Consider the following 24,602-nt stretch of genomic DNA (forward strand, 5'->3'; position numbering starts at 1 on the left):
AAAAATTCCGCTTGTGAACAAAACAATAGAGCCGCATGTGAACCCAAAAACAGCAGGACAAGTCCTGACATACATTTCAGAGAGTTTTCATTGACTAAACACAAAACTAGGCCACAAATGGACTATGACTTCATTGGGAAAACCATTTAGAAAATTATCCTACAAAAAAATTAAAAAAACAGTAAAAATCAAACCGAAACTTCTGTATGTGAACAAAAAAAGACTAGCGAGAAAGCAAAGTTTTGTTCATACACCATTTTGTTACTGCACTTTAAACTTAGAATGAATAAAATTCACGTCGCAAATCACTCGCTTTTTTGCTCCACTTCCTGTTTCGGCTTGACCAAATTCATCTCTTCAATTTGACTGCAAAAATCATGAAAATGTGTGATCAGATCTTTAAAAAAGACAACGCCCCATTACAAGTCAAATTCTTTGAATTTTAATAAATCATATTTTCTTATATATTTTAGAAGCGCAGATAAAACCAAAACTTTTCATTGGTCCATTTGGTATCATAAAAAATGTTTGCGGAACAACACTAAATCAAAGCTGTAATAGGTCACAAATGTTGAAACAAAATAAAAAATGCAAGAAATTGAAGTAAAAAGGTTCAAATTTCTCATTATCTGTCAATTTTCTCAAAAAAACTGTTTTATCTCATCAAAATTGCAAAAAAAGACATCTTTAATTTTCATTGAGCAATATGCGTCTATTCAATCTCCAGTAAAAGAAGAAACGGGCAAAAAATTGCTTAAACAGTTTGAAAACCACAAAAATGCTGCTAAACCTACAAATGGATTAGAGTTGAAAGTAAGAAGCAAAGATCTTCAAACAACACAAAAACAATCAAAACGCTTAAATATGGCCCATTCAAACTCCTTAAATAAAGAAACGGTCAAAACTAATGAAAGGGCGTAAAAAAGCTTCACTCGAACCCAAAAAGTTTGCTAGCCTACAGCGAAAATTTTCGCAAATCAACTTCTCACTCAATCAAAAAGAGCGGTTTGAACAAAAGTCACTATCTTTTCTCTCCACTCTCCGATTTTGTTCAACAATCAAACCTCTCTAAGTTTTTCACGCATTTCTAATTCTTGCCTCAATTTCACTCAAAAATTTCGATTGAAAAAAGACACTTCTCCAATACTCTTCTTTGAGTTGTAATAAAACCAAAACCTCAATTTATGTCAAATTCATTAAATTGTTATAAAACGAGAGTACCATAATTCATTTTCGCAAAACTTTGAATGAAAATTTATGAAATTGCTTCTAAAGTCTAATAATACTTGTTGGCTATACATATTTTTACGCTTTCTGTTTTTCTTGGCATGGGTACGATGGCTGCAATACGCTGAATTATGCTCATTTAGATTTTTTGAGAGAGTCTCTTAAGAGTCGAAAGCTAAATTTTCAATATTTTACTAGATCACTAAAAGCCCTAAAAAGGGTATTTTTGTAAATTTTGCCAAGAATCTCATTAAGGAGCAGTCTGCTATTACCGAATGTATTATAGCAGTACAAAGCAGAAAAAAGCGAGCCAACACTAAATTCGCAATCGAATTGAATATCTTTTGTGTTTTGTAAGTTGGCAGTGTAATTTAAGTTGTCTTTCAAAAACACTTTAAATTGAAGAAAACAATAAATAAACTTGAACTTATTGCCAGTTTTTTGCAGAAAAATGATAAAATAATGAAGTCGTTCAAAATTTAGTTTATGATCGGGGTTGTGGAAAATGACACTTCATCTGTGTTAAAACATATATTTTACTGTATAAGCCCTAAGCGCTCAAGAAACTTTCAGATACAAAAAAAAGTCCTTTAAAACAAATCGTTTTTCATAGAAAATCTGAGCTAAAATAAAACGTCAAGTTACGTCCACAAAAGCGGAACATAAAATTTTGCATTATTTGCTTAATTAGAGAGACTAATGCTCTAGCCTAATTCAGTTTGTTCAATTCCGTGAATCAGCATTGTAAATTAGGTTTTTTCGTTTTGACTTTCAAGAATCAGTCATTGATTAAATTTAAGAAACATGGTCAGTTCAACTTCAATTAACAATTCGTAAAATTGTTTTATGGTTCATGCCCTCATAATAACTGATTACAGTTAGAATTACTATTATAATTTTTTCTCGCTTGCCGCGTCGTACTTTTTGATTCTTTGTCATGAATTTTGATATGAACGGTCCTCGGTCCTTCAACAATATTTTCATTTAAAAATATTTTAATCAGCTTAACCTAACTGTATACTCTTCTTTTCTTTGTCTGCATTTACTTCTACATTCGCTGCTATTTTTTTTTAAATTTGCGTGTTCGGTTCTACTTTTGGCGAAATGATGCAAAATATTAAATACTAAAATCGTACTTATGACAGGTTCTTATATAATGACAGTTTGAAATTGAAAGATCGTTGAAAAATTGAGCCACATAATCCGTAAAAGTTTGAAAAAGAAGTACTCTATAAGTTGATACATTGAAGAGCATACTGAACCATCACATTTTTGGGCTAAATGCGGCTGCTAATGCGTTAGGTCTCAAGTCTAATTTCAGCGTCTGTCTGTCGGTAGTTCTGAGCAACAATGTCAATTTCAGTGTCAGTCTCTATGGTACAGGGTTTACTGTTTTATTTTGACAACGAAACAAGTTACAACGAAACCAGACTTGGATAAGATGCCATCATTGGTCGTTGAAAAGATTTAAAGCAGAGTTTTTCAGAGTTGCTAACTTCATATAAGCAAAATCTTCCACCCTTTTCTGTTTTTTGTTTTTTTCCCAGCTGTTTGTTTTTTCCCAGCTGTATGTTTTTGTTTTTTCCCAGCTGAAGTGTTTTGTTTTTTTTTCCCAGCTGAAGTGCTCCAAAATTTGTCCGAACGAGCGCTTAATTTCCTGAACGGCTCAATTATTTTCATTTTTTCAAATTTTGCCATTGAAAATGTCCGTTTTAATTGACGATTTAGCTAAAAAGTTTGCCTTCTAACTCCTTAAGGCAACCTTTTGCAACCTTTCTAACGCAACGTTTTTTTTTGCGAACATAGTTTCTGCAACAAGTGTTGTCGGGCCTGTCAAAGAAGAAATTTTGGAAGCTAAAAAATACTTCGATTAATTGCTAACTGTCTTCCCCACAAATGAACATGAAAACGATCTCTAGGAGTCAATGACGTCATTTCAAAATGCATTTGATATCCTAAAATTTGATAATCCCCTAGCATTTGCTAAAAGAAACCCCCCCCGCCCCCCAGCTTAGTGAGCATAAATCTTTTATGACCCCAGGCGCACGTGCTATTTTCTTACATAGTAACGTGCTATATAACAACATATAATTTGTAACTGGGGGTCATAAAAAACACGGGGGGGGGGGCGAAACAGAATAGATCCGAAAAAACTATAGAAGAAGGCATTGAATTTTATAATAACTAGTTTCAGTTATAGTTAACAATGTAATATAAATTGCTTAATGCTCTCACTGTTCAAACACAATTCTGGAAATCCAGTCATACGCGTGGGGAATACTGGCAAAGTAACTGCCCCCGGTACACCTTTGATCTCCGTACCGGGTTTGAAAGTTGTCATAGTGACTGGCGATTCCGTACAGACAATCCGGAACCATACTTCCGCATTTCATAGCATACAACGGCGCGCCGTCGTCTCTTAAACACAAATTTGAGGTCTTATCACCAGGAAGGCGTTCTACGCAAACAGTATCTTCTCGACATAACCGCATATCGTAAATATTACGCGACAAAAATTTGGTTTCTTTGAAGAGCGTCTCTTTTAGCCGAATTGGGTAGTAGGGTTTCTGGGCGAACGTGGATCCCATGCTGCATGTACCCAAAGTGGTCCCGTGCTCTTCCTCGTTTCGGCATAAGTCGATTGCATAATATTGAGCGTTTCTGATTGGTCGACGAAGTTGTATTAGGACAATGTTGTTCATTGGCTCATGTGAATCTTCGAAGCTGGAATAGTTGCATTGTTTGGTAGATTAACGTCTTGCAAGCTGTTGTTATTATGGCAAAATTTTGCAAGATTAAAATTAAGTCTGGACTACGATTGGAATAACAGTTCAACATTTTTGTTCCGACCCTCTTGAGGGGGGGGGAACTATATACTCAAATGGGTTTTTTTTTTGTTCCGTGAATTTTCGCCGCTCGATATATTCATCGTAAAGAGTTGAGACTGGTATCATTAGAAAGCTCGTCCAGCGTAGAATATGGAATTAAAAAGATTTTTTTAATTTTCATTTTCTACAGGGAGTTATCGAGGTTTAAACTTCTGAGAAAAGAGGAGTGAATTCACGTTGTTTTTATTCACATTTTCCGGAATTTTTGCCTAAATTTTCGTCAATTTTGCTAAAATTTGTTATAATTTTTAAGAATAGTGTCGTTGATTTTATTTTTGAAGACGAACAAGCATTGTTGATTGTTTTGATTTATTTTTTTTTGGTCAAAAAATCTGGATAAACATTTCAAAATTTAGCCTTTTTCATCAAAAACAGCACGAAATAAGCTACTTTAGTCACTTTGATTAAATTTGCCGACAGCACACCCCTAAACAACACTCATACAACCTTTGTAGACTCAGAGGGGGGCTATTTCTACTTCAGAGTCCGCTGAGAGTGCACTGTAGTTAAAACTTTGCCGTTTTTTGCTAACTTTACTCGTTGATTATCAAAAATGCAGAATTTATTTTGAGATTTCAACTAACAAATTATCTATATCTACAACATTCGAAAAATCAATTGTTCCGAACGGACAATAAGTATTAGCAGGGCTAGTTTTGGGCGATTCTTGGACTGTTACAATCCAAAAAAAATCGGGTTGTAATCAGTCGGTCTTTTTTTTAAAAAAAAGACTTTTTTTAATAATAAAGAACAGAACATATCAAATCAAAGCTCAGGAGTGATAGGTCCAACCAATTCGCTTGCTCAACAGCTCCAAGTTAATGCATTTAGTTTTTTAATTGAAAGTTTATGGTCGTTTCTTTTTTTAAAAATAATTGACTTTTCAATAAATAATGGCTTTTCCTCTATTTTTTTCTTAATTTGTTCAACTTTCAGCTTAGTGTCAGCAAAGAAAGACTGCTTCTTCTTTCTACTGAGTTAACATTTATTCTTGGTTGCAGTTTTAAGCCTGAAGTTATTGTTTTCTGGCTTTGATACTACAAGATTTCAGATTTTTGTTTGTTTTGATATTTGCCAGTTTTTCACGTTTTCTAATTTTGTCACATTATCACATTATTGACAGTTCTCAGTTCACCTTATTAGCATTCACAATAAGGCACAATTGAGCAGATTAAAATCGTGAAAGATATACATCATCGTTTTAAAGGCGTCAACGCCTCTTTCTTGAAGAAATCAATTGAATTTTTTAATTTTGTCTCTAACTGTCATTTATACTTTGTCGTTTCGGTCTTATGAAATTTCCTTTATAGTAATAGCTTTCATTGGCTTTTCATGGAAGAACAGAAAAACCGATATTCTGATATTAGTAGATAGCTGATGGCTTTCATGACTTTGAAAACAATCGTTTTCAAAAATTTAAAAAAAAATTTTTAACTTCGCAATTTTGTTCTTCTTATGTTTCTTTTTGTTACCTAATCTCGTTAGTTAATTACAGGTCAAATATGACATTATGGGTGTGAAAGGAATAAAAGGGATTGGTGTCCCAAAACCTTTTTTTAAAAGAATTTGTCATGACCTTACTGGCTTCGACACCGGTTTTTCACAAAAAAAAAGTAAAATAATTTGATTTTTATCATATTTGACGTTCTTTTTGTAGATGCAAGAAATATTCTGGATAATTACAGGTCTCGAGGGTTTTTTTTCATGACTAAACGACCCTATTTAAATAGCTCTTTTTGTAATTAATGCCTTTCATGACATTGAATGTAATTTTGTTTCGAAAAAAAAAGTATTACATACTTTAGCACTTCGCTTTTTTGTCTACTTGTTACCTAGTCTTACTAAAGAACGGCCACGTAATACAATATAGCTGTTTGAAGAAAGTTCAATCAAATATATTTTGATTGCCAAAATTTGGCTTGACGGTTTTGACAGCGTTTTCTGGCAAGTTTCAATTGAAATTTTGTTTGTTCTTTGTTGTACTTTTTAGCCGCTTTAAAAAATGAATAAGGACAGGTAATTAATGCCCTTCTATAGAAGCAGTGGTAATTGTAAATTTGTGGTAATATTAATTGATTCCTAATGGTTTTTATTACTTTGAAGTTAACTGTTTCAAAAAAATAAGTTAATTTTTTTACTTTACTGTTTTCGTTATTTTTTGTATAATTGTTACCAAACCCTTTTATGGACTGGTCGCATATGTTTTCTGGTGATTTATAAGTTATTTTTGTTTAGTTTTAGGTTTATCTGACGGTATGTTGACTTCGTTAATAAATTTAGTTTTTAAGAGGGACATAAATTTTTTGATGTAATTAATGTTTGTTGTTGTTGTTGTTTGATTTTGCTGTTAGTCCTGACTCGCTTTCTTAATATTGACATATTACAGCAATCTAATGCATCAATTTTTACTCCACTGAGTTATTTGCTTTGGAGGCTATCTTATCGTTCATACAGAATTTTTTGAAAAAGACTTGGGCTTTTTTGGGGTTCGCAAAAAATAATTTTTGTGTTTTTCTATCTGTTCCTCATTTGGTAGACAATTATGCCAAAATTGTGGATGGGCGGGGTCGGAACCTTATGTGCCATCGCACATTACCGAGTCGCCTTGTTGATATAGATATTTCAAATTAATCTAGATTTTTGAAGAACGCAGGGAATTGAAAACATTTTTCTTTAAATGGGTTTATTTTCCAAACTTTATCACAAGTGATCTTTAATTGCAAAAAAATGGAGACATATAACCCCGATTTAAATTCCGCCACAAATCTGGAATTCCGCCACAAGATGTAGTTCAGAATTCCGCCACAAATCAGTTAAAAAGGAACTCTGCGTGCTTAAAAAAATATGGATTAATATGTTAGGAAGAGCTATATATGTAAACTGTAATCTATATACTGTACAACAGTTTCAAGCGTCACAAGTATAATTGCAGCCGAGATTGTTAAAGCTATAGTCCACGTTAAGCTATTCTTTGAGTACAACCAGTCGGGTTCCAGGGATTTTGCAGAAAAATATTGTAAGGTTTGCGGCGAGTAGTGGCGAAAATAAATATTTATCACCGCAGAGGGCCCACATCTCATAGTGGTGAATGCATTGAATGCCAAAAGTTTCTTTTTGGTGAAAAATGAATTTTGTGGTTTTTTACCGAACTGTTTTATACCGTAATTATTGAATTTTTTTTCGCAAAAAATGCCTTCAGATACATGAGCTTGAACCCCGGACCTACTGCAATGCAACGATATATTTTTTCCACTGTTCCCTAACCAGTTTTGTATTTAATCTTGAAATTAAATCACAACACTGAACGAACTAAGTAAAACCGCATTACAAGGCAGATGAGACCTGCCGTTAATAAGACTTCGAGAAAAAGGAAACAAAAACCAAATAACAAAAAGCATTAATTTAGACCCAAACTCAATGTCTATTTTTTTAAATAATAAACTTAATAACAAAGTCATAGAGGCATGAGTTAACCCCAAAGGCACAGTAAAAAAACATGTGCTTCACTAAAAACGACATGGGATCTGCGAATATAGAGACTAGGTAACAAGAAAAAAAAGAAAAAACATGCAAAAGTAAAGAAAAAAACGATTTCATTTTTTTGAAGACAATCAATATCAAAAGTCATGAAAACTATTCCCTATCAGTTAAAAATATAGCCATAGAATTGCAAAAAAGTTGTTTTGACCTCCATGAAGAAAATTGGGGTTGAAATAGAAACAGAAAGTAGAAGAAATCAAAATTGACAGAAAATTATTAGAAGTGCCAAGAAGTGTTTTAGTTTGATGTCCAGTTTCGCTTAGCTTCAAAAAAACTGAGGCAACCTAAGTCAGCATCTTAACTGGAGGTTATCAGCGCTGATGTCAGCTAGCGACTGCACTAAAGAACTTTGATATCCTTTTGCACTAATAACTAATGACAGGGCTTATCAGTTTATCCTATTTCTTTTGATTTTGCTTCTTTGCTCTGACCGTATTATTAATTTTTTGTAATCCATAGAGTGAATGGATTTCAAGTCAAATTTTTCGAACCAATGGGTGAGCAAGTTGGGAATCAGGCGCTTAAGTCGTGACTTATGTAGAACAAAAGCGTCATCAAAAGGTGAAACGAATTAAAAAAAGGAGACCACCTAAATAATAGCCGTTGAGAGGCTGAAAGCTGCAAATAAAAATTAAGTAGGACCAGTTAGACTTCAATAGGAAGCCACTGAGAAAGTTTCATATCAATTATTTGTCGTACAACTGCCAAGAGAAGGTTGAATACAAAAAAATTTTAAAAAATACAGTAATTATGTGAGAAAACGTTTTCGAAGCCGTTGAAGACATAACTTTTTCACTGAAGCCTTAGATATATTAAACTGCGCCGCCTCTGTCAACGCCCAAAGACATGGTATTTGATCTGCATTGAAGGTGAGGAGACCCAGAAAAAAGAACACAAGATTGTGAAACTGACCAAAATAAAACGAAATAAAAACCCGTAGCGTCAAAGACAAAAAAACACCATTTTAAACATGAAATGACTTAAAAAACATAATATAAGTGAGGACAAAGAGAATTTGATCAGTCTTTGCTGAGACTACGCAACAAATTGACAAATTGAAGATATAAAATAGGCAAAGTTTAAAATTTCACTGGTACTTTCTCAAAAACAAAAAAAAATCATATTCATAAGAACTATTCGGTATCAAGCGCAATCTTTGTATAAGTTCAATTATGCCACCCCAAGAAAGCCAACGTTATCCATAATTAAATATATGTCATGAGACTGCATTTTTTGCCCTCATTTCCATATATAACGATTTTTCTTTAGTTGAGCTGTGATTTGAAAGCATTCTGATCTGTAATTATCACAGAAACCTCAAAATCAAAATTGTTTTGAAGAGAAGAGCTCCCCATTACAATCAAAATAAAGTTTTGAGCATAACAATTCATGGTGAGGCCAATTCTAACCTTGCAACTTCTGCTTATTAATTCGAAAACAGGCAGTTTTTCATATATTAGCAAAAATAATGTTTTTGCAATAACAATTTCAACAAATCAAAAATAGATGATGCAATTTGTATACTTATTGAGTTTAAGTAGCAAAAAAACTGGCATAACTTTATTTCCAGAACACTCTCATAGAAAACGGAGTTAAAACTAACCTTCTCTGAAATTTACAAATATGGGGTTAGCATTTTGTAGGTCTATACTTTTGGCAAATTTGAACATAGTGTGCTAAAGAAGCATATTAGGTGCCATTTTTGATGAAATTGGGGGTGGGGGATGTGGGAAGGGGGGAAATAGTTCTGAACAGCCTTACTCTGGATGAATGACATATCGTTTGATGTTGTAGAGACTGATTAGTGGAGTGGTATGTTTTGAGTAACTTCTCAGTTCCACAGTAATCCTTCTTCCTGAAAAATTTCAACTTTTAATTGTATTACAATTGCATTATAATTATAACTGGCTATTTAGTAAGTCATGTAATATAGGTTTCAAAATTTGTGTGATATTTAAATACAAGAACAGGTTAGTTTCAAGTGTAAATCTGAACTAAATCACACAACTCAAGAAATTAAATTGAATTAAACAAAAATTAACCTGAAATAGTGTAACGTTGAAGTGGTTGTAAATTAACGGAAATGTACTGTAACTGCACGATTTCAAGTAAAATAGGGTATACTGTATCAAAACATACGAACTCGTTGGTTAAAATTGTGTTTTTCTAATGTCTTAATGCTTGTAGATCATCAAAAACTTAGTTCTTTTATCACCAAATTTAAGTCTAACCGCCTTAAATAAATGTAGGAAAAAACAAGGAAGCTCGTTAATATGCGTTCGCGCATGATTTTCCGACCCGCGCTCATCTACATTTTTGACTTAACTGTCTTTTGACTTACATTTTTGACAAAACGATAATCAAAAATAGATGTTTGAGTTTAAAAAATCGTTACACAACCAAACTAATAATTAAAATAAATAATGCCACGCCTCATTACAAAGAGATCTACATTAAAATGACTACGAAAAAAACCAGCAACAACAAAAAAAGCAAAAAAAATTCACAGCAAAAACTAAGTATCTTAATTTAAAAGCACCTAGTAACAACGTCAAATTACAATCAGACAAAACCCTAACTACACATATATACTTTTCAGTAACTAAAAATCTGATGGGATTTTTCCTTAATGAGCCTAGTTAACAAGTGGACAAAACGAAGAAACAAGGAGGAAAAAATCAGAAGAAAAACAAAAGGACCTGTCTTTGGTTAGACTAAGCCACAAAAACGGAATAAAGATGCAAAAAAATCAAAAAATTACAAACAACAAATTACAAATATTGTGAAAACACAAATTATTGAAGCCTTTAAAGTCATTAACTATTATCTGAATTTTATGTTTTTTATTTCAAATTCAATATATACTAATTTAGCTAAAATTATACAGAATGAATAAATAATTTCAATTGGCTACATTTGAAAATTATTGGGATCTGTTATTACGCGATTGTGCTAAAGGACGAGAAAAAAAATCAAAAACACTCCAGTCACATAAAATTTTATGAAAACGCATATTATCCAAAAAAACAGAACATCAGTTACGTCATAAAATCAGTAACCATGTTAATTTTTAAAATATAAAGATTTGTCTGGGATCCCTCAATGATAAGAATGAGATATAAGTTACGAAAAGAACAACAAAAACTGAAAAAATTCACAAATCATTGAAAATCTTAAAAAGGCATAAATCTTAATCTTTAAGTTATCTCACAAAAAATTGACTGCTTGCAGTAAAATAATTCATTTAATTCTCAATCACGAGCTTATGGGACTGGTTAGCATTTTAGGGATACCTATAGATCTAAAAAAGCAAAAATATTAAAATAAAAAAAATGAGCGAGAAAAGTGTCGAAGCCATCAAAAATGAACCTCTCGCAAAAATTTTCTACGATCGGTTAAGAATTAATTCGAAACAACGAAATCTTTGAGAAAACCTGTAGTATCAATGACATTAAATTCAACAGCTTTCAACCGATGCTAACAAACACTCTAACTTATGCCTTTATGAAACCATAATGATGCTATTTATTCAAAAGTCATGAGTAGAAAATTACAATAAGTCATTGACTATGAAAACAAAAACAAATACAGGCAAAATCCAAGAATTACTTAGAAAAATGCGAGAAGAAAGTGTCGAAGCCATTAATCCTTTGAAAACTTTATCCATGATCCACTGAACATCTTCTCTAAGCCAATGAGAGTTATCAATCGCAGGATAATGTGATGAGTTCAAGAAAAATCATTAATAAAAAATATCCAAAAAATTTTTTTAATTTTTGAAATCTTGTGGCATTGAAATCATATAACAAAAAGTTAGAGGAAAAAACCAAGATTTTCTCGAAAAATCATTTTTAAAGCCTTGACAGTCATTAGCTGTCCACTGAAAGCTCTAAAAAGGTTCACTTAATGCTCATTAAGATACCTATTGCACTTTTAATCAACGAAACTATGCCATAGGACTCCAAAATATGAAAAGTTTTATAAAAGTGCTCTCAAATAGAATTAGAAATTTTTGATTTTTAAACTTCCTTATGGGACCAGAACTAGTCTTTTTTATCGCCTTTCGTCTATTAGGATTTCAAAATTGAATCAATTTTGGCGTGAAATTTAATTTTGATTTTAATATTTAATTAAAAAACTTAAATTGATGAAAAACTACACTATAAGTGAACAAAAGCAGGCCAAATATCCCGTGGTCGCACAAAATTTTAATCCTCGATATCTCCTTGAAAAATACGAAAATCAAAAAATTCTTTTTTTTTACTCGATTTCTATGCTGGACCAATTTTTTTATGATACTACTCACATTTCTGTACCATGAATATATTGATCGGCCAAAATTGTTTGAGCACAAAAAAACCGATTTGAGTATATAGTTCCTCCCCACAAATGGGGTCAGAACAATGACATGGCGCGAACCTACAGTTTCGAAGAACTAATAAAAACAGCCAATGGATGAAAATGAAATGCAAACCCTCTCATATCATTTCTTCTTCGTAATTTCAATCAAATGAATTTAGAGACGAGACAAAAATCTGTGCAATAAATTTCAAAAAGCTTTCTTTAATTTGTTTGACAATATTTTAAATAATATGTCATAGTGTTAAAAATCAATAACATTTGAGAGAATATTTCTGCACTAAAATGATATCTGGAGTTTTTTAAAGTTGGACTGAAACATTAGAGCAGTACTAAATTTCAGAACCTAAAATTTTTTGTCAGAAGTAATTTTTCTTAAATTTGATGATAACTCTCTGGATAATTCTCTGATAAACCAATTTTGAAGTTTAAAACAATCAACACTGAGTTCGGCAGCTTTTAAGAACTTAAAACAAATCCTTTTTGCTATTTTTGCATTCTAAATTTACACGCTCAACTAACCTAAATTTTTCAGAGCTCCATTTTAGACCCTAAAATAAATCTTTTTGGTCATTCGTCAGCGGCCCGTTGAACTTGATAGAAATCTTTTACAACAGAACATGCGATATGCTTTCTCCAGAATTTTTCTTTGGCTTGTTGCGATTCGCGGTCATATGTCTGTAAAATTTTGCTTCTTGTCTTGAAAAATAATGGAATATAGTGATCAGTAAGCCGAAGCCAAACAAACAATTGTTATGATCTTGATTCCAATCAGGCAGCAATAAAACTTCTATATCTTAATATTTAATCAATTTTTACTACGTTTTTTTCAGAAATTGTTTCTTTTTGCAATTAAAGATTGTTCTTGAATAGAATTTCAGCAAATATTTAGAAGATACTTAGTTTAAGAACAGTTTAATCAGCTCAATGGAACGAGAAAGCCACTAATACACCAATAGAATGCCACGCACGCTAGTTAAAATGGCAGACGTATGAAAATATAGAAATGTTGCTAGCGTTAAATCAGAACTAAAAAACCTAAATACTGTTTTCTCATTGATTTATTGCTCCATGAAACAATCAACAAACGTTCTTTGTTTTAAACTAGGATGTAATAATTAACATAAATATGCTCAGAAATACCATTATGCAGAAGAAGAAATGTTCTTAATTTAGATTATTCCAACGCTCAATAATGATAGATTAAAATTAAGCCCAAAGGACCGCAGAGGCATGAACTGTTCTCATGAGGCACGACCAAATGCTACAGACATTTACCTTTGATTTAAGCGTATTTGAAAAATATGTTAATTGACTGCAGTAAAATTGCAGTGTTCGAATTGTTAGCCAATCGAGTCTGTTGAAAAATATGCATTTTGGTACAGGTATTGGTTAAGACATCAACACAAGTTAAAAATTGTTGAATGTTTTGCCGCAATAACATGCCTTTAATTTTATTCAATTTTATCCTGTTTCTAAGTAAATAAACATTAGTGGAAACTATTTTTTAAAAAATGCGTCGTTTTTTAGTCAATCAGTTTAGAGTAATTGAAGTACGCATAAGATGCATTGTAATTTTTGTAAGGAATTTGAAAAAAAAGTACAAATAAAATAATTTCAATAAACCTAATCATTATAAATATCAATGAGGTGCGTTTTTTTATAAATTTTCCTTTTTTGCACGTTTTGTACGGAATGGTGACCGGCTTTGATCTTAAGCATCGAAACTAGACTGATACTTATTAGCAAGAGCATCAAGAAATCTTTGCCGTCTAAACAACGTGTTGCTATCGGATCTTTATTGATAGTATAATTCTTTGTGTCGTTCTGTTAGTGTTCTTTGAACAGAGACTGAAATTCGATCGGCCAAAGTTTTTTGAACAAAAAAACCGATTTGAGTATATAGTTCCTCCCCCACAAATGGGGTCAGAACAATGACATGGCGCGACCCTACAGTTTCGAAGAACTAATATAAACAGCCAATGGATGAAAATGAAATGCAAACAATCTCATATCATTTCTTCTTCGTAATTTCAATCAAATGAATTTAGAGACGAGACAAAAATCTGTGCAATAAATTTCAAAAAGCTTTTTTTAAATTTGTTTGACAATATTTTTAAAATAATATGTCATAGTGTTAAAAATCATTAAGATTTGAGAGAATATTTCTCCACTAAAATGATATCTACAGTTTTTTAAAAGTTGGACTTAAACATTAGAGCAGTACTAAATTTCAGAACCTAAAATTCTTTGTCAGAAATAATTTTTCTTAAATTTGATGACAATTCTCTGGATAAGTCTCTGATAAACAATTTTTGAAGATTAAAACAATCAACACTGAGTTCGGCAGCTTTTAAGAACTTAAAAGAAATCCTTTTTTGCTATTTTTGCATTCTTAATTTACACGCTCAACCAACCTAAATTTGTCAAAGCTCCATTTTAGACCCTTAAATAAATCTTTTTGGTCATTCGTCAGCGGACCGTTGGACTTGATAGGAATCTTCTACAACAGAACATGCGATATGCTTTCTCCAGAAACTTTTTTTCGCTCGTTGCGATTCGCGGTCATATGTCTGTAAAATTTTGCTTCTTCTCTTGAAAAATAATGGAATATAGTGATCAGTAAGCCGAAGCCAAACAAACAATTGTTATGATCTTGATTCCAATCAGTCAAAAAACTTCTATATATTAATATTTGAGCAATTTTTATTACGTTTTTTCCGAAATTGTTTCTTTTTGCAATGAAAGATTATTCTTGAATAGTATTGCAGCAAATATTTAAAAGATACTTAGTTTAAAAACAGCTTAATCAGCCCAATGGAACGGTAAACGTACGTCTGCCATAAACGTACGTCTGCCATAAAAATGGCAGACGTATGAAAATTTAGAAATGTTGTTAGCGTCAAATGAGAACTAAAAATACTGTTTTCTCATTGATTTGTTGCTCCATGAAACAATTAATTAAAGTTCTCTGTTTTAATTTAGGATGTAATTATTAACATAAATATGCTCAGAAACAGCATTATGCAGAAGAAGAAATGTTTTTAATTTAGATTATTCCAACGCTCAGTAATGATAGATTAAAATTAAGCCCAAAGAAGAGCAGAGGCATGACCAATTCCCATAAGGCACGACCAAATGCTACAGACATTTACCTTTGATTTTAGTGTATTTGAAAAATATGTGAATTGACTGCAATTAAATTGCAGTGTTCGACTTTCTTAGTCTGTTCAAAAAAATGCAATTTGGTACAGGTATTGGTTAAGACATCAACACAAGTTAAAAATTGTTGGCAGTTTTGCTGAAATAATATGCCTTTAATTTTATCCGATTTTATCCTGTTACTAAATAAATAAACATTAGTGGAAAATATTTTTAAAAAATGCGTCGTTTTTTTAGCCAATCAGTTTAGAGTAATTGAAGTACGCATAAGATGCATTGTAATTTACGTAAGAAACTTGAAAAAAAGTGCAAATAAAATAGTTTCAATAAACCTAATCATTTAAAATATCAATAAGGCGCGTTTAAATATTTTTATAAATTTTCGGTTTTTGCACCTTTTGTACGGAGTGGTGACCGGCTTTGATCTTAAGTATCGAAACTAGAGGATACTTAAGATTAGTAAGAGCATCAAGAAGTCTTTGCCGTCTAAACTACGTGTTGCTATCGGATCTTTAATGGTAATACGCTTCTTTGTATCGTTCTGTTAGTGTTCTTTGAATAGAGACTGAAATTAAAGAAGTAGATTATATCGGTCTAAGGTGATTTATCTGAGACATATATGGGATTACAACCCACAACGCATGAAATAGAGTAGTCGCCTGAAGTCGTGCTTATGCTGAGGTTAATAGGACGTCTGAACAACTGTTGACTAAATAAAATTGTCTTGAAAGGGAGTTTTGAAAAGGTCCCTTTGCTCTTTAAAACGGTTCTGTGTCTCAGTGTCCTATTTAATACGTATATGCATAAGGCCGAGGGACAGAGTAGTTTTTATTTGCTCACAACACGCGTTTATCAGAACTCAATCAAATGATTTTCGGCTCTATGGTTTTTGTAATGCGTAGAAATTAAATTTTGAAAAAAAGTTCAAGGCTTCTGCCTACAATATATTTTGAGCTTCTATGCAATTGAAAATGAAGGCAATTTTGCAGAAATGGCAATTAAAATAAGTGAAAAAAGTTCAACAAAACGTCCTTAACGAATGAAAAATCTTTATAAATTCTCTATCCAGAACTGCAATTGATTATTTGACCCGTCAAACTAGGAATGAAACAAACCAAACATATGGCTTTACTTTTTCTAAGAGTAATTTTTAATTTTGTTGGAGGAAATCCAGGCAGACGCAAGCAAAAAAAGACAATTACTAGACTCGAACTAGCCTTTCTTATTTGAAAGCCTTTTGTGCTAACCATTGTACCAAATGATCGTAAGCTCCCAAACTTGAACATCTATAATCACTAATTCTCACGTGCTTGCTTTCTCATCCAGGCTCATTTTTCTAGCTAAGTGTACGTTGAGCAAGTAGAGCTTCTTCTTTTTTTGTGCAATTAGCAGTAGTGTGTTTTCCCTCAATGCTCCTACAATTGTGTTGTAATTTAATTTCAATTTCATTAAGTGTGTATTATTTTTTAAAATTAAACAAAAAAGTCTATACCGTTAGTTTATTTGTTTATAGAAAAGTTGCAAACCATATTATGAACCTCCAAAAAATGGAAGCACTTTCGGCAGTAAAATCATGTCGATTAGACTGCTAGAGAAGAACAATTCTATAATACGAAAATATTTTTTCATTTTTATGAACGTTGACAAGCTTTCCTATTTTTGTAATGAGCAGCAATTGTCATATTTTAAGGAAGTATTTTCAGCACATGACCAAATAGGTTAAAAGTGCTCGAAACAAAATGAAAACAATAAATTATAAATCTTTTATAAATCATACATACAGCAATTGAAGTTTATTCTCTGTTGTTGAATTGGAGTCATATTTTTTAAAACATCGATTTCTTTTTCTTAATATTTTCCTACACACTAAACAAAAATTAAGGTATTTTTACCTTACCGGAGTTAAGGTAAACCGTTGATAAGGTAAAGTTCAGGTAAAGTTTACCTAATTTTCAACTTAACTCGAGTTAAAGTGAAAATTTACGTTAACTCTGTTAAGGTAAAATTACCTTAACTTTATTTAGTTAAGGTAGTGAGGCCTTAACTTATCAGGTAAAGTTCTGGTAAAGTTAGGGTAGTTAAGGTGAGTTAAGGAAAGGCAAATCTACCTTAACAGTTAAGGTGAGTTGGGATGTTTTTTAAGGTAGTGATACCTTAACTTTATTTAGTGTGTAAAATAAAAAGAACTTTTAAAAGCTCCTATCCGTATGTGCTAACCATAAAATGCTCTAAAGCAATGCGCCGCAGATATAACCCAATAAGGACTGATGATTGCCCCTCCACAGAAATCAGGTCTCTCGAATAGCACCTTCACGTAAAAAGGTCTCCCCGGGCTGTCGATTCCATTAATGAGACTTGTGCGTAAAATGCTACTAAAATTTTTAGCTTCAATTGTAAATGAGTTGAACAAAAAAATTAGAAGCACCAACAAAATTTTCAGTCCCATGATCAAGTTAGAAGACAAATACAAAACCGAAGGCGGGCAGTTATTTATAAGATACTAAAATTTAGCTATTGGCACAAAAAACTGTTAGTTTTCCAAGTTGAACATGACCTCTATGCATCAATTTGAAATCTAATGACCCTGGCTCGAAAATGGTCAAAGAACAGTTCATTGTTATTTTAACGTATTTATCTAAGTAGAATTTATTGTTTATCTGTTTGTTTCGATAGTTCAAGTGTTTCAAATTGTCAACATTGGAGGTGTTCCAAGGTTCATTCGGCTGTTTTTAATTCTTGATCTAAACAGGGTGACATTGAAATATAACATACCAAAGAAGAAATGTAGAATGTTAATCAAAAAATGAACTTTCATAGCACTCAACTAAGGTCATTTTTTGCAGAATGTAGTAAATTGTTATTGAAAAGTGTAATGTCAAGTTGTAGAAATTGAATAGGGACAAATTTTAGGTGGGGGGGGGGGGGGTACAATATCCTGGCAAATCAAAAATCTGTTTTTTTTTTCTGGTGACCTTCCGGTTCATGCTATCTGCAATCTCAGCTGAAAATTTTAAATTTAATAAATTAGGCCAACTTATCATAGTATTGTGCACAAATGATTGAAAACTTTCTATAAGAATAAAATAAACAGCCATAGTAATCAATACAATTTTCCATGGTTAAATTTAGCAGTAGCCGTTTTTCAAGCTGATTTTGGGCAGAGTCATGCTTGCTAACTTAAGTTACATCACTTGAAAAACAGATTAAAGTTGTCCTATGTGCCCCAAAATCAAAGTAAAAGACTTTTTTGGAAAATTTTTTCTACAAGATTTGTCGACAAAATAATCAATTTTAAAAGCACCATAAAGCAACCGAATGAAAAACATCAAATACTTGCTACTAAAAAATTATGCCTATTTTCATCGAATGTTGAGATTGAAATAAATTTTCGCTGACCTCTGATATTTTTTTTCTGGTATCAATGTTAGTAAAAAAATAGTGAAAAAGACAGAAAACAGATTCCACAATAATTTAATCAAAAATAATGGTTTCAAAATTTTGGATCGAAGAGAGAAAAATCACTGACAAAAAAAACAAGAAAGGAGCCATTGCGAAAGTCCTGTTGACAGATAGTTCTGATTATGACTGCTGTTTGTCCATGGCTGTCCATTTTCAAACTCAGCACCGTTTGAAAATTTTAATTGCTTCAAAACTGCATGATTACAGATCGAATTAGATTAAACTAGAAAACACCCCCGTTGCCGCCCCATTTTTTTAAATTTTGAAAGCCGCTGGCCTTTCTCGAATAACATTGTAAATACTGTTTGCATATTTTACTCCGAATGACAACTCTGAACAACTCAGAACCAAATAACAACTCTTTGATAAAAGCAATACTTCGGATGTGGACAACATTGATCAAATATTTGAAAATTTAGCTAGTGGTGTTTGCAAATATTTTAGTGATAATCCTCTAATTTGAGCGTTTAATTTTGCTCAGAAATTTTTCATTAGTAGAAAGTTCATTGCTGAAATACAGTTTGCGGCTGCTCCAGACCCAATTCAGTCCCCGGACTTAAATGTTCTTGAGGACTGTGATATGGGCAGTCGACGCCGGTAGTTGACAACGGTAACAAGATCTCTTTCATGTACAATCTTTGACAACTATAGGTGAACAGGGATAACAGCATTGAAGTATTCGAGAATTCTGAGATTCACTAATAATTCTCTTCAACTTTAAGCCTGTAGCTTTTACAAAAAACTCTTATTGGTTAATTCAATATAAAATTCAGTCATTTACCGTAGAAAGCGCGTGGGAGTTAGTTGCTCAGTTTGGATAACATAATAAAAATCGACCTAAGTAGACAAAATGGTTACTTTTTGAATTTCATCAATTCAAGAGAGTTCCTTTTGCAATTCCATTAAAAAACTGTAGATCTCAATTAGCTTCATCGCGTTCTCAAAAATATTCCCAAAATATTGACTTTGATTGAGTTTTCAAATTCATATGTCAGTATTTTCTCAAAAAAATTTAGTGGCCCTTCATTTTTATACTTTTTTTGTAATTTATTCACACTTTTCCAGATTCAATTTTTTTCAAACATCCATTTACATTCATGTCTTGCAACATTTTATTTACGGTTTCGGGCGTATATGTGTATGTGTGTGTGTGTGTGTGTGCGTGTGTGCGCGTGTGTGTATGTGTGTGTGTGCGTGTGTGTGTATGTGTGTATGTGCGTGTGTGTGAGAGAGAGAGAGAGCGTGTATGTGTGTGTGCGCGTGTGTGTGTGTGTGCGTGGTGTGTGTGGGGGGGTGTGTGTGCGAATGGTTAACTTGTAAGTAATTTGTAAGTCGAATGGTTAATTTGTAAGAGCCTTGTAAGTCGAATGGTTAACTTGTAAGAACTTGTAAGTCGAATGGTTAACTTGTAAGAACTTGCAAGTCGAAGGGTTAACTTGTAAGAACTTGCAAGTTTTTGGAAGAAAAACTTGCAAGGCGATGCATCGCCTTGTAAGTTTCTGCCAGAAACTTGCAAGTTCTTACAAGATAACCATTCGGCCTCGACCCGGGCTGACCCAAATCTAGGACCGAATTATGCTTACTGTTGTTCGCGCATCTGAAAGCGAATCATTGTGACGGTATATCCAATTTTGAATATGACCTATTTTTGATTATTCTGACTGTTCATCACACACGCTTACATCTCTAATGTTGTGAGAAGATTCATCAAAAAAGTTTCATACCAGGGAAAACATATTTGATAAAATATTTATATATTTATATTTTATTATTTGCAGCAACAAGACATCATTTTTGACCGTAATCCGAGATACCCAAACAATTCTTTGAATTTTTGAGCCCATCGATTTTAGAAAATTCTTCAATTTGCCTAAAACTTTATTGTTTACTTGACCCAAATCTAAGACCTAATTATGCTGGCTGCTGCTCGTGGAGCTTAAAACAGGCCTCGGGAATTCTTGTGACAGTATTTCTAATTTTGAAGCAAATCTGAATTCGTTTTTCATATTTTGACTTTTTGCCAAACATGCTTACACCTCTAATAGTGCAATTCGGTCCATGATAAAAGTGTCACTGTCGGGAGAACATATTTGATAAAATGCGCTATCTGCAGCATTAAAACAACAATTGAAATTGAAAACTAAAGATACACAACAGACTAAAAACTTTTTTTAAATCAGAGGAAGCCGTCAAAAAATTTCTAGCCTGTGTTTCAATCAGTCAAGACAGTGTAGGTGGTTTTCGATTGCTTTACAAATGATCTAGCATTGCGTTGAAATAGATGCAAATAGTTGATTTTTTGGGCGGAAAACTGTTAATAAAAATTGGTGGTTGAGAGATTGTCCTCCCGAATTACATTTCCCAAGATTGTTTAGAGAACAAATGCAATTTTCACGATAAAAATTACCAAGAAATGACTATTGAACTTATAATTTGACCTGCAAATTATTCAGTGGGCAGATTTTTTTAAATGTGACCTTTTTGATGCAAAGTTTGCTGACTAAGTTTAGTTGAAAAAATTGAAATCTGCGCATTAAGAAGCCTTATGACTTAAAAATGCAAAAGATAAGGCTGAAATGCAAAAAAAAACATGAAAACTGGTTCCCGAAAAATTGATTCCAGGAGTAAAAATGTTAATATTTATCACGTTATACCTCTATAATATTCTCCTAGACAAAAATATTATTTTCAAAAAGAATCTTATAACCTTTTTTTAATAAACGCTGCAGCCTTTGTCAGTCACTCGTAGCAACATTTTTTGAAAAAAAATTGAAACTTTTATCAGGTGGACAGGTAAATACTCAATTTAACGCAGAGTTCGCTGATTGAAAAAAATACGTTTTTAAGGAAACTATAATTCAGGAATTTTTTTTGGTTGAGGAATAATTTGAATCAAATTTGTGTAACCAGTGTAATTTATTAGTTGAGTTGTCTTCTGTTGATGTTGGAAATAGTTTGATAAAAATCTGATTGAATCTTCCCGGAAAAAGAACTAGAATCTGGTTGCGTAACTTCCCTGAAAAGGGACTAGAATCTGGTCGAAAATTCAGAGAGTTAACTTTTCAAACTTGAAATATTTTGCTCTTGAAGCTTTTTTTGCACTTATCGACCAAAATTGGCTTGGTAAACATATCACTTGAGAAACTCGCATTACACGATATTGATTTGAAAATTTTCAATTCTATTTCTGAAAACATCCGAATCATAAAGATTTTTCAAATGGGTAATTTCGGCTGCACGTCTGTATTCTGTGTTCCTTTTGTGTTTCATTTTAATTAGCTTAATTAGCTTCCCTTAATTTTTAAGCTTATATGTACATAACAGCAGTTAAAAACGTTTAACTGTATTTTTTAAACTCTGTATTATGCTCTTAATTTTTTGAAATTTTTAAAACAAATTGTTGTTACTTCTCTCATAACTACGTTTTGTGCGTTTGACCAGTTTTGCTGGCACATGAAAGTTTATGTAGATGGCCTTGAAAAATGATTTTTGTTGTCTTGAGTTGATATTTTCTGGCTGTTTCCTGTGTTTGTGCACCAGAAACAAGGATAACTTTATGAGCGAATTGTTGTTTTGTTTTAAGCCATTATTTAAGAATTTCACTTTTGATTTAAAATTAGTTTTAGTTAATATATATTATTTTTCTCTATTGTATTTTTTGGACCGATCTTCGAATTATTATTTTTTTTCGGTCACCTGAATCACTGTTTAATTAATTGTATATTTCTTTGTTATATCTGCTTTCTTAAACTGTTTACTCCTTCGCCAGATTTAAAGTTCAGAGTTGCCCTTAAATCACTAAATGTCTTTATTAAGTCAGTCCAGGGTTGAAGTTTTTGTTCAAAAATGTTTTTTCAGAACCCAGTCTTTTTAGATCCATTGATGAAAAAGTTCAGCTAATTGAACAAAAAACTTTCCAATCAAGTTCTTTACAAGTGCAGAAGTATTTTTTCTGCGCAGATTTATATATTTTTTTGTTTTTCTCAAAATTGTGATGAACGCAACTTAATCAATATAGCCAATTTATTGCTTGTCATAAACGAGTATGAACATTAGATGCAGCCCTACCTAAAACAAGCAGTTAGAAATGGTATCATAGGTAAATGCAATCTTCAATTTTCTAATGTTCTGTGAAAAATTATATGATCTTGATTTATAGAAGTTGCATTTCCCATTAAAACGAGAGTAATTTCTTTGGAAACGAGAGAAAATCACAAATACGGTACAAAATTTTGTTAAATATTTACGTGGAAGTTCGAAGTCTCAACGTCTTAACACATTTTTTAAAACTCAGGATAAGGTATGAGATCATAAGCAGACAAGTTTTGACAGTTCATATTTGGCAGACTGAGGAATTCAAGTAACCAGCTGTTCGCATTTTTTTAAGCGGAAGGTGTTTTACATGTTTTCATTCATCTGATCTTAATTCAATGTATATCAAAAATGCGATCGAACTTAATATCAACAATCTTCTCAATGCATAAAAAACTAGATTTTTTGGATTCATTTTGAGCGTCAGAAACATCAGCACCAGTTTCAATTTGGAAGACTTTATTGAACTTCAAGGTATATAGCGCTTAGGGTTGCTGCTTGTGGACCCAAATTATTAGTTTTCACCGCCAACAGCACTGAAAAATTAATTGAAATTGGCCCGCAAAGTGTAATTATTGTAAAACATAATTAGAAAAAAAAATGTTATACAGGATCACTACCTGAAAATCAATAACACCACGTGAAACAAAATGGTATCAAGGTATAGAAAAAAGTCTCAATGCTGAATACTTCGTTTATATAAAGAATTTTTCTGATGACAATAAATATATAAATATTTTAAAATATATTGTTGTTTTTATCAAGAGTGAAGATTTATTCGTCTTTTGATAACAATGAAAATTAAAAGGTTACATTCCGTTCAAAAAATGCGAAAAAACAGTTAATTGATGCCAGTGTGAAAAAAGCGTTTTCTAATCAATGAATTTGTACGTTTTGCTAATGAACTTCTGTTTGTCGTGAAGAATTTGAATTTGATCTGTCGAAAGTTCTCAAGGTTTCTTTGAATAACACCCTGATTGTTTGAAAAGGATGTTTGCTGTAGTGCAACCAAAAACGTTTTCTAGTTTTGTAAAATATTTTCTATGTTTTCTTAAATCAAACTTTTACAGCAATACAGATAAAATTGAAGACTGATATTTTTTAGTCAGCTCATTTTAATATATATTTCGGACAGAAACGGCGAATTTTGGAAACATTTATTTATTTTTGTTCTGTCCCCATTAGTGTGTGTGTGTGTGTGTGTGTGGGGGGGGGGGAACTATATACTCAAATCGATTTTTTGTTCAGAAAATGATTTACAGTCAAATGATACCTAATGAACAAAAAATTTGGTTTCAAGTAATCGTTCATGTTTTTTAGTCTAAATTTTTGAGGAAGTTTTGATCTTCTTTTCAGATTTTACTAAATTTCGGGAGAAGGAGTCCTATGGCATAGAATTGCTAATTAAAAGTACAATCGGCTTCCTAATGTGCATTAGGTAAACCCATATAGTGATTTGAGTGGACAGCTAAAGGCTGTCAAGACTTTAAAAAATAATTTTTCGATGTATTCATTTGATTATTAACCAATTTTAAACCTATTTTCATGAACAGTAAATCAGTCAAAGTAATGACAAGGCCCTGTTCCTATTTACTGCAACCATAATTAATCTAGTAAACGATTTTATCTGCAAAATATCGGTGTTATGACTTCGACAACACGATTTTTCGTAATTTCAAAAAGAATTTCAGATTTTTTCTGGAATTTTTGGTTCCTTATGAAATCTTATCTAATTATTTTTATATTGACAGTTCTTGTTGGCTTCAAAAAGACATCCAATTTATCATAGATAAAGTTTTCAGAGAAAACATTGCGGTTTAAATGGATTCGACTCTTTCTTCTCAAATTTCTGTTTCTCTGAATTTTTTTGGGTTT

At 32.2% G+C, this 24,602-nt stretch overlaps 1 protein-coding gene across 1 annotated transcript; it reads right to left on the bottom strand.

The window, feature by feature from the left end:
• Positions 1-3,458: 3,458 nt before the first annotated feature.
• LOC142351632 (granzyme K-like) lies at positions 3,459-17,622 on the bottom strand. The gene is made up of 3 exons (XM_075403769.1): positions 17,394-17,622; positions 9,417-9,510; positions 3,459-3,951 (listed from the first exon to the last, which is right to left on the bottom strand). Exons 1-3 carry the CDS (start codon positions 17,620-17,622, stop codon positions 3,459-3,461), a joined length of 816 nt encoding a protein of 271 aa, XP_075259884.1.
• Between the last annotated feature and the right edge of the window lie 6,980 nt (positions 17,623-24,602).

The sequence above is a fragment of the Convolutriloba macropyga genome, chromosome 13 (genome assembly GCF_964194025.1).
Source record: "Convolutriloba macropyga chromosome 13, txConMacr16.3, whole genome shotgun sequence".
Classification (NCBI taxonomy): Eukaryota; Metazoa; Xenacoelomorpha; order Acoela; family Convolutidae; genus Convolutriloba; species Convolutriloba macropyga.